This window comes from Miscanthus floridulus, chromosome 7, assembly GCF_019320115.1.
Source record: "Miscanthus floridulus cultivar M001 chromosome 7, ASM1932011v1, whole genome shotgun sequence".
In the NCBI taxonomy this organism is placed as follows: Eukaryota; Viridiplantae; Streptophyta; class Magnoliopsida; order Poales; family Poaceae; genus Miscanthus; species Miscanthus floridulus.
The window spans coordinates 69,925,544-69,936,712 of NC_089586.1; the positions used below are offsets into that span (position 1 = coordinate 69,925,544).

Consider the following 11,169-nt stretch of genomic DNA (forward strand, 5'->3'; position numbering starts at 1 on the left):
AAGAGTACACTCTTAACCGGTTGTTTGAAAAAAACGGTTTATACAACCGAAGTACCGAACCAATCCCCACGGTGAGACTCGGGCCGGGCAACGGTACCACCCGAGTCCAGTAAACGCGTAAACGGTAAACCAACATCATAGCGGGAGCATTCCGAAGTCTGAACGCGGGCAAAACCGCGTATTAGTTGGGCGGCTGCCGTGCCCCTCGCCGCGCCGCGATAGACTCGAGGTCGAGACGAGTGCCCGAGTCCATCACCACTCCAGAGACCTTCCTTCCCTGCTCGCTTCCTTCGCTTCCGCTCCAAAAACCCAATAAAAAACGCACCTTTCCTTCCCCTCCCCTTCGCCTCGCTTTCCCCCCACCTCCCTCCCTTCCTCCCTCGATCCCCTCGCCGGGAAGATCCGATCCCATCCCATCGACCTCCACCTCCACCTCCCAGCGCAATCAGAGTCTCCGGTCAGCGGAGCAGGAAGGCGGAAGCGAAAGGAATGTTGCACCTTTGAGCGGCGCGGCGACCTGGTGTTTCTTCCTGGCCGCCGGCGATGGGCTGCTTCTCGTGCTTCGATTCCCCGGCGGATGAGCAGCTCAACCCCAAATTCGGTGGTGCCGGTGGGTACGGCGGCGCGTCCTCTGCCACCGCGGCGTACGGAGCCGGTGCCGGCGCCGGCATCGGTCGGCACGGGGACAGGGGCGGGTACCCGGACCTGCAGCAGGCGCCCATGGCGGCGCCGCGCGTCGAGAAGTTCTCCGCAGGTGCGTGACGTGCTCCTTGCTGAGCTACGTGTTCCACGGCTTGGGGTGGGTGGGTGGTTGGGTGGACTGGACTGGATCACGGCGCGCGCTGGTTGGTGGGTGGGTTCGGATCCCGGCGCGGTGGTTGATTTCCCCTGCGTGGTGGTTCAACCGCACCAGGCCTGCTTGATCTGAGTTAGTACGGCTCCGTGTAGCTTGCGGCCATCTTTGCGTGTTGAATTAGCGTCTGTAGTTAAGAAATTCCCGATAGGCAAAGGGAGAAGAAGTAGGAACCATCTTGACTAGATGGACAGATTGTTATTTTCTACAAATTAGGTTCATTTACTACCTTAGGCTTTGGAGAGATGTAAAGGTCGTTGGGAGATGAAATCGTGGACTCATGCGATCAGCACATGCTAGTTTAGATAGTGATTCTCTTTGTCAGAGTCGGACTGCTGATTAGTTTACTGAATCTACCTCTTGTATTTGTCTATGTGTGCAGCGGCTGAGAGAGCAAGAGTTAAGAGCAATGTGCTCACCAAAGAGGCTTCGGTGCCAAAGGATGCCAACGGCAATGTCATCTCAGCGCAGACTTTCACCTTCCGTGAGCTCGCCACCGCCACCAGGAACTTCAGGCCCGAGTGCTTCCTGGGAGAGGGAGGTTTTGGACGTGTTTACAAGGGCCGCCTTGAGAGCACAGGCCAGGTAACTTAGTTCGGCAAGTGCGACCTTGCTCTTTTCTTGCTATCTGCTGTCAAAGAATAGTGTTACTAGCAAATTGCACTGTTGTAGAATTGGGACTTTGTTTTCACCCACAGATTTCATGTTGTCCATGTGTGAAATAGTAGATGTTCAGTGGAGAGCTGTTTTGCTTGATTCTTGTCTTTTGACTGTAGACTAGAAGAATTGGCACTGCTCGTTTTAGTCCAAATGTTAAAAAAGTCCATGTTGTGGAATAGTAGCTGTTCAATGGAGCTTACATTCTTAGATTGCACACCTTATGTTCTTGCCTTTTGCTAGTTTGCTGAAAGAATATGATGTACAGTAGATGCAAAAGAGAAACCAGGCTGGATTAAGAAAATGATGGTTCAAGTGTGATTGTTTGCTGCAGGTTGTTGCTATAAAGCAGCTTAACAGGGATGGGCTTCAAGGAAACAGAGAATTTCTAGTAGAAGTTCTCATGCTCAGCTTACTACATCATCAAAACCTGGTTAATTTGATTGGTTATTGTGCTGATGGAGACCAGCGACTTCTTGTTTATGAATATATGCCCTCTGGATCACTGGAAGATCATTTACACGGTACAAATGCTGCTGTATTGAAACTGTTTGCATATGACCACCATCTGTCAGCATTCCAACCAGTGTTCTCTGTGTGACTAGCTGCATGCCTGTCCTAGTGTGTGTCTGCCTGTCTGTCACATGCTTGCTTGTCTATGGTTGTCAGCTTGTTCTATCTTTGTTAGTCTTTGTATGCATCTATCTTCATTGTTCTTCCTTTTTATACTGGCAGATGTTTGGTCTGTAGCCCTTCACACACTACCAATAACATTACTATTTTTCCTTTTGAAATCTATTCAAGACCCATTGGTGACGCAGGGTGCCATACTATGCACCTCTCTATTAGCCATCTTTATATTACATTTTCCTCACATTTTACCCTCTGTTAGTGTATCATCCTTCTGTTACAGTTTTCTCACATTTTAACTGTTGTTAGTGTAATGCAATATAAATTTCTTTGACTGTTCATTTGGTGTAGTTAGGACATTGGTTATGATACATAAGCTAGATGTTTTTCCCTTCTGTTTTATGCACTGAGGTTGAAACAATATTGCAACCGATTAAATTTTTGTGCATTCTTCCAAAGTTTACCTTTAAAGGTATACAACATGCTGGAACCAATTGAATAAATGATCTGGCCGGAATATCTTATTTTGTGATTGGGTTAAACATACTAAATAAATTTAACCAACCTAAGAGGAGGTAGATGCCATTGTTAATTGAAGAGGACTTGAACCAGCTCCCACCAACTAAGCTAGGCTGTGTTCCTACTATTTGAACTTTCTCTTAAGGCCAGTGTTGCTGTAAAAGGCCATGTAGTCCGTTTACACGCCACTTCGCTACACAATGACCAGCCGTGCCTGTTTATTTGGCTGTTTATCCCATTTAATTGACCGTGTAGCTGGTATTGAGAGGCAAATATGCCTCTAACAGGACACCCATGAGCTCACCCACAAAGAACACACACGAGCACAGGTGGATTTGGTGGCTGGCATCTTTTTCTGTTTTTTCTCTTCTAATATAGCCAAATGTGAGCTACAAATCAGGGTGTGATAGCCTCCTAATTAATACAGAATATTACCCAACAAATCAGGGGACATCCCTTGGTGTATGCTTTTCGCGGACGATGTAGTGCTAGTTGATGAAAGCCGGACAGGAGTGAATCAGAAACTGGAGTTATGGCGGGAGACTTTGGAGTCCAAAGGTTTTAGACTTAGTAGAACTAAAACTGAGTATATGAGATGTGACTTCGGCACTACTACTCGGGAGGAGGAAGATGTTAGTTTGGAAGGTAAGTAGTGCCTAGGAAGGATACCTTTCGATATTTAGGATCAATGCTACAGAGGGACGGGGATATTGATGAAGATGTTAGCCATAGAATCAAAGCAGGGTGGATGAAGTGGCGGCAAGCGTCTGGTGTCCTATGTGACAAAAGGGTACCACAGAAGCTAAAAGGCAAGTTTTATAGGACGGCGATTAGACCTGCTATGTTGTATGGTGCAGAATGTTGGCCTACGAAAAGACGACATATTCAACAGCTAAGTGTCGCGGAAATGTGTATGTTGCGTTGGATTTGCGGTCATACAAGAAGGGATCGAGTTCGGAATGATGATATACGTGAGAGATTAGGGGTAGCGCCAATTGAAGAAAAGCTTGTCCAACACTGGTTGAGATGGTTTGGACATGTGCAACGGAGACCTCCAGATGCACCGGTGCGTAGTGGAATCCTAAGTCAGGATAGTAACGTGAAGAGAGGCAGAGGAAGACCGAAGTTGATTTGGGTAGAGGCAATAAAAGGAGACTTGAAAGGATGGAATATACCCAAAGACTTAGCCTTAGATAGGAGTGCTTGGAAGACAGCTATTCACGTGCCTGAACCTTGATTGCTTCTGTTGGGTTTCAACTCTAGCCTACCCCAACTTGTTTGGGACTTAAAGGCTTTGTTGTTGTAATCAGCCTATTACTCCTATTACTACATGCTGAAATTTGGCGAAGTAAGTGCTACGAACCTAGACACTATCATGCACCTAGACACAGGATTATTTCCAATAAGTTTAAGTGGCCGTGTAACCCAAATAAATGCTAAACGATAGGTGCCCAATTGTTTACTGTTTAGTGTTTTGGTGAACATTGTTTAAGGCCTTGGTACTTTTTAGATTTTATTATGCTCAAAATGTGTACCATTTGATCCTTTTTAAATTTAGTTTGTTACTCTGCCATAGTTTTGCATTCTTTGGTCTAATTCTCATCAACTGCTATGTCAGAATTTATAACTTGAACCAGTGGCTCTTACTTTATGAACTTAATTTCTGAATGATTGTTCTTGTGTACAGTATGGGAATATAATATGTGATAGCGTACTACAATGTCATACATAAGATATTCCTCCAAACAGTGAGTTCATTTCGTTTTAATCTGTTGAGGACTCTCTCATTTGACCTAATGGTTCCATTTGATGTAGATCTACCTCTTGATAAGGAGGCCTTGGACTGGAATACCAGGATGAAAATTGCAGCAGGTGCTGCCAAAGGACTGGAGTACCTTCATGACAAAGCTAATCCGCCAGTTATTTATAGGGATTTCAAGTCATCGAACATTCTGTTGGATGAAAGTTTCCACCCGAAACTGTCTGACTTTGGACTTGCTAAGTTGGGTCCAGTTGGCGACAAATCACATGTCTCAACACGTGTAATGGGTACATATGGTTATTGTGCACCAGAATATGCTATGACAGGGCAGCTGACAGTGAAGTCAGATGTGTATAGCTTTGGGGTTGTCTTGCTGGAGTTGATTACTGGTCGTAGGGCTATCGACAGCACCAGACCACATGGAGAACAAAATCTTGTCTCATGGGTAAGTGATGATATGTTTACTTGATGACCGTGTGTTACCTTTTTTCTTATATCTTTACATCGTAGTATGTCTGTTGGGATCAGACACTGACTACTCGTAGATACTGTAGCTGTATAGCATCACTCTGTTGCTAGAAACATTGGATCACTAGTTAAATATATTTTTTATTGATTTTAACTAAATTCTCCAAGTAATCAGGGTTAGTCCTCTCATCCTCTACTCTACATCATAAATGAACACAAACCATCATTGGTTTACAAGCAAGTGGTAATGGTTCTATATGAAATAATGGTTAAATTAGATTTTTGACTTATGTTAAACTGCTGCTGGGTCACTCAAGGCTAGGGTAGAGGAATTGGAGATGCTAGCATATGCTGTAAAGGTCATATTTCATATTGTTTGGATGACCCCCTTCGACCAACAATTACTTTATTTACACATAATTTTTGTCACACAAAATTAATGTTACTAGATTTGTATTAAGAAAATACTTAATATAATTTTGCATCACAAAAAAATGACATTATTGGAGTAATTGTTGGTCAAAGTCTTGTCCTAGGAGCCTTGTAATTTCAAACGGAGGGACTATTGTGAACGGAGCAAGTAGAATTTGTCATCTGCCAACCTCCATTTTGCTGATTTTCCTGGTTGGTTAGAACAGATTATATGATGTGGTTGGAAAGGATAAAGTGCATGTGCTCACACTGATCATTGGTTGGCAGGCACGTCCCCTTTTTAATGACAGAAGAAAGCTCCCTAAGATGGCTGACCCGAGGCTGGAAGGGCGATACCCCATGCGTGGGCTTTACCAAGCCCTTGCGGTGGCTTCCATGTGCATTCAGTCGGAGGCTGCTTCACGCCCACTGATTGCAGATGTCGTGACTGCTCTGTCCTACTTGGCATCCCAGCCATATGATCCCAACGCAGCTCTTGCTTCAAGGAAGCCAGGTGGAGATCAGCGAAGCAGGCCTGGTGAGAACGGCAGGGTGGTATCCAGGAACGACGAGACTGGAAGCTCCGGCCACAAGTCACCAGGCAAGGACCGGGAGGACTCACCCAGGGACCTCCCAGCGATCCTGAACAAGGACCTTGAACGTGAGCGCATGGTGGCAGAGGCGAAGATGTGGGGCGACCGGGAGCGCATGGTAGCGGAGGCGAAGATGTGGGGCGACCGGGAGCGCATGGTGGCCGAGGCGAAAATGTGGGGCGAGAACTGGCGTGACAAGCGGCGTGCAGAGAATGGGCAGGGCAGCCTGGACTAGCGGCCGACTGCGAACAGCTAGGGGGCAGGCAAGCGAGCAGAAACGAGGCCTTCCACACATCCACCCATGCATATCGTTTGGTTAATTTCCGGGTCGATTTTCGTTCTGGCGGTGGCCGGCAGGGCCAGGGCAGGGAGGGGTTAGATGTACATTCCTAGGGCAGGGAAAGAGTGGGGAAAACGGCAGCGTTGTACTGGATAGTGAATGCATGTGGTTGTACTTGTAAATTCTCAGAAAAATTTTGTGAGAATGAAAGGACGCATTTGAGTTCCACATGTAAATCGTTTTGTCTCCGGCTGTGGTCTGCGTGTCTGTTTGGGTGCCTGGGTCGTCTGGCCTCTTGCTCAGCCTATGCTGCTCTGTTTCTGGACGGAGGACGGCAGCTCCTACTCTTGGACGGAGGACGCATGTATAGTGAGCTCACCTTATTCTCGTGACGGTCGCTGTAACCCTGGCACCCTGCGATGGAGGCAGGAACAGTCTGCGACTGAGCTTGGAGAAAAGAAATATCTCGATCGATTTCATACTGCCGACACAACGCGACCGGACTGTCATCTCCGGCGCCTCCGAACGCTTGTCCGGTGCGTGTTCTCGGCTGTGTGGTCTGTTGTGGCCATGGTTGGTTCCTCTGGTCTGAAACTGAAAGGGCGCCCTTGCTGACATGCCACACGGACACGGTTGTAGCAGTTGTAGCGCTGTCGGGGTCGGGCCCGGGCCACCTTGCCTGCGCGAGCAAGCAAGGAAGAAGCAGGCAGCGCTGAGACGGTGCTCGGTCTCGGTCCCGGTCGATTCGACGGCGACGGCCGTGCAGGGCCGCGGCTGCCGACGCCCTGAAGTCCGAACCGAGGGGCGACGAGGCCCCTGCCGGTGGTCATGGTTGAGTTGGCTTGTCCGGAAACTGCACCCGCACCGCACATGTTTGTCTCTCATCTCGAAAATACCAGAGATGCAATGCAACGAGCGAACGTGCCCTGTTCGGCGATGCGCCACTTGCGCGCGGGCAAGCTAGCTGCTGGCGTGCGCCTCCCGCCGGCCGGGCTTGTCGTCCAGCACAGGTGGCACACAGGTAGCCAGCCGGCCGGATATTTCAGCCGTGCCGCGTTGCTGCTAAGCTGCGTCTCTGCCGTCGCCAGCCGCTTGGTTGGCTCACCAGTTAAGCGCCTACAGCGGCAGCCCCTCTCGGCGAGAACGATCGTTCTTGCTCTACGGAGCGCGCGGCGGTACTGGCACAATCAGCATGTTGGCTCAATTATAGGGGCGCACCGCACGCCGCGGCCTCGGCACAGGGACTGTGCGGCGCATGATGGGATGCATGGGGGGTCTTTGCGTGGTCGACCGTGCGTGTTCGAGTCGACGAAGGCGCCTTGCCTACGTCTTCCCGGAAGTTGTTGAAGACGCGGCGGCGGAATCGTGCGTGCCTGCTGCAATCATGCAGTGGCTGGCCTAGCCACCGTCAGAAAAGCTCCGTCGATCGGTGACGTTTTCTCTTTCCCCTGCATGCTGAAATCCTTCGACGCTCCGACGACGGCCGAATTTGGTTGCCTGCTGCAAAGCCTGCAATCATGCCCTGGACCCTGGTCGCCATCATCAGGTAGCCCGCCCGGCCCGGGCAGCAAGACACGGAGTAGGCCGGCCGCGATACGGCTGAGAACTCTTTGACGCCGCTTGCATTGGTCGTGCCAGTTGTGGTGTGGCCACCCGGAAGAGCAAGCCATCAAACGACGGGGCACTCCATGGAGAAATGCATGGCTACTTCGCGGGTCCGACAACGCTGCCATCTGGTTCGTCATGTTGTGTCGTGCCTCCTTCGTCCTAGTTCCTGCTCGGCGTACGTACACGTACGTGAGCCGTGAGTGAGGTCATACCAAATCCGTCTCCCCGCGTGACTAAGCACGATGAACAATATGCCTGGCACGCAAAATCGTGTTCACCCCATGTCCCCATTTATTTATTAGCAAAGCTATCCGCGCGGTGCAATCGGTTAGGACTATTGTGCATTTGTGCTCGGAAAAGTGAGGGACACACGGACCGTAAGAGAGACTGAATGACAAAAAAAAATTCACTCTTTCATATTGAATTTAAGTATATAGATATAAATGTTATATTAAACCTGCCTGTGTTTTGCATTAGAGCGTATAATTTGTTGCACGGTGCTTGTGCAAATCATAATGTGCTAGCTATTTTTGTTGAACTTATCAGTTGGACTTGGCCCAATCTTTAAGTCAAATAAATTTCAAGGCCGATAATAAATGCTCTGCGCTAAAAGATTAATCATGTATACGAAATTGATAGAAGATTAATTTAACTTACATAGATAGTTATAGCTATTGTGTGTACTCGTTGCGAGTTTAAGAAATGTGAAAGGCGATAGATATAGAGACTTTTTTTTAGAAGATAGATACAGAAGAGACTTGAGAGAGGCAAGGCGTGCGAGTAGGCTGAAATTCAGTGAAGCTGAGCTGATCCGCGCGACTGGGCCAAAACCCAGCATCTGTGGCGTAGGCATCCCGGGCCACGTGATGGGTCTAAGTCTAACCCCGCGTTGCGAAGGCCTGCTCCACCCGCCGCGCTCTGCGCCTGCTCCAGCTGCCAGCGCGACGGTGGATTTTCGCCGCGCCCCGCTCATCGTACTACTACTACTACTAGGCGACACGCGCGACGCGACGCGACGGACGCCGGAGACGTACTACGCGGACGGGACAGCGAGCCTTTCACCGTGGGGCTGGGGTGCTCCAGTGCCCCAGCAGCAGCTGCCGCTCCCGCCTCCCTGCCCTGCCTTACCCGTGACGGTGTCCTCGCCGCCTCGACGCGGCGGACTCGCACCACCCGTGGCACGTACTACGTGCCCAGTGCGCTGCGCTGGCAGATGAGAGTCGCTGGATTGGAGCCGGGTACTCACAGTAGTCACATTACACTTTACAGGCACGTCCCCGGTCTGTCCAGTCCGGTGAAGAGGTTGCTACAGGTGCTGCAAGCAGTGTACGCTGCGTACATAAAAAAACAAAAGGTCAAGCTTTTGTTGCATGCAGGCTGACGGGTTTAGCTGAATGTGGCAATTCTTTACATGAAGCTTTGAGCTCGCCGGTGAATGAATCTATAGATAAGGGTTAGCCTGTCCGGCTGTCCGTGCCCTGTGTATCGACCTCTCTTTCACTTACTTCTCTGTTGCGGATGCAGTTGTAGCAACAGTGTGGATGGTCGAGACTCGACTCTCGAGAGGCAGTGGATGTGATCTAGAGCTACAGAAACAGAACCCTGCGGGGCAACCGCGCAATCCCAATCCAACGAAACATCGTGACTTTGTTGATTCTTTTTATAAATGTTATAAGTGTACTTGAAAAAAACAACAAACAATAAAAAACTATACACACCTGTCACTACTCCTGGTTGGAGTTAGGAGGCCTAGACCACGGCCGTGCAAGGTAGATCACGGTGGCGACAGCCGGAATCCATGGAGGCCAGGGGCAGACCACACAGGCCGGCTCCGGCCGCGATGCGGCCCCCCATATGCATGAGGTGGTGGAGGGACCAGCGCGAGCAGAGCGACGACATCAACTGACCAGAATCATCAGCCGGATCTATCTAACTAACGGCAGCAGGAAACGAGTGGTGTCAAGGGGCCTGACAGCGACTTTGGGATCAAATGTTGCCGCGCCGCGCACTCCTATTTCGATCTTCCCCAAATCTCATCTCGCAGCAGCAGGGGCTAGCGGCTGGTCATTACGCGGTCCATCCAGTTCTTCCGAGATATCATCATCAGTGGCCGGGAAAACTATATATACTTACCGGCGTCGCAGGTGGCGTCGTATTTGGCTTATAAGCCATGGCAACAAACAATATTTTTCTCCCACACCAAACCAGCCAACAGTACTTTCAGTCATGGCTTATAAGTCAAACTAGCCCAAACGAACATGGCGTTTATTTGTGTTGTATTTGTGTTGTGTCGCATCGCACAGACGCACACCTCGTGCCTGAGCCTGACCATGGTTTCCTTTTTCGGCCGAAATCTCCTGATATTTCCGATATATCTTTTTTATCCGTAGGTGCCGATAAGAAAATATCTATCTTTTTCGTATAAATTTTGTTTAAATTTACTTAAATTCAAATTAAATTTTATTTAAATTTAGTCCGATATTTCTGATATATCATATTTATCCTCTTTATCTATCACCTCCGATAAATTTAAATTTCCAAAAATGAAAACCTTGAGCCTGACTGCCATGGCCGGGTCGTTTTCACCATCTCATCATCCCACATGCGCACCGTTGGCCAGACCAGCCGCCGAGCGACGAAAAGGCGCAACGGTTTCTTCGCTTCAGCGCCCGGCGGTGCACGCGGCGGGAACGAATACTAGTAGTACTGCCAGTTCCTTGGCAACGCAACGGGACAAGGCAGGCTTGAGTGCGCACGTCTGTCTGTCCCTCCACGCTCCAGCTTTCCCGGGGATCGTTCGCTTGCGCGTGCAGATGCCGCCGCTGCCTGCCTGCCGAGTCGCGCAGCGCCGCACACTTGTCCGCCCCGCCTGCGGGCCGTACCCGTACTATTCCTCTGCGCGTGACCACCTGCCTCTGCTGGGCCTGGGCGCTCCTTAGGTTGTCGTCGTGCCGTGGAAATGAAAGGATCGGCGGGGCTCAGGGCGCTCAGCAGCAAGTGCACGGGGCCAATAGCAGTTTGGCACGACCGGACGTCGCACGGGGCCACGGGGGGCGGGTGTCGTTGCACAAAACCGCCATGGGCACACGAAGCGAAAATGTACTAGGTAGTGAATCGCCCATTCCAAGTTTATTACTGCGACGGCATCAATGGAATGAAAACAATCATCAGACTACTAGGACACACAGGGCGGCAAGCCGATGCGAATCGATTACAGACACACACAGATCTAGAGACAGAGAGCCTAGCAGCTAAGCCGTCTTCTGAATCTGATGGGAACCAACCCTCTCGCTCGCTCGCTCGCATTATCTCATCACATCTCTCGCCGGTTCATCACACAGGCCAGTACGGCTGGCCCGCGGGTGCCAAGGCGCTACTCGCCTAAATA

At 49.9% G+C, this 11,169-nt stretch overlaps 1 protein-coding gene across 1 annotated transcript; it reads left to right on the plus strand.

The window, feature by feature from the left end:
• The first annotated feature begins 223 nt into the window (after positions 1 to 223).
• On the plus strand, positions 224 to 6,421 carry LOC136467068 (serine/threonine-protein kinase PBS1-like). The gene is made up of 5 exons (XM_066465614.1): positions 224 to 754; positions 1,236 to 1,438; positions 1,845 to 2,034; positions 4,475 to 4,866; positions 5,589 to 6,421. Exons 1-5 carry the CDS (start codon positions 544 to 546, stop codon positions 6,126 to 6,128), a joined length of 1,536 nt encoding a protein of 511 aa, XP_066321711.1. The 5' UTR covers positions 224 to 543; the 3' UTR covers positions 6,129 to 6,421.
• The last annotated feature ends 4,748 nt before the right edge of the window (positions 6,422 to 11,169 follow it).

Excerpts from the sequence above, each read along its gene's own strand:
- LOC136467068 (XM_066465614.1), top strand. The coding sequence starts at position 544 with ATGGGCTGCTTCTCGTGCTTCGATTCCCCGGCGGATGAGCAGCTCAAC. Across the intron at positions 755-1,235 it reads CGTCGAGAAGTTCTCCGCAG|CGGCTGAGAGAGCAAGAGTT; the intron begins GTGCGTGACGTG and ends CTATGTGTGCAG. Across the intron at positions 2,035-4,474 it reads ACTGGAAGATCATTTACACG|ATCTACCTCTTGATAAGGAG; the intron begins GTACAAATGCTG and ends CATTTGATGTAG.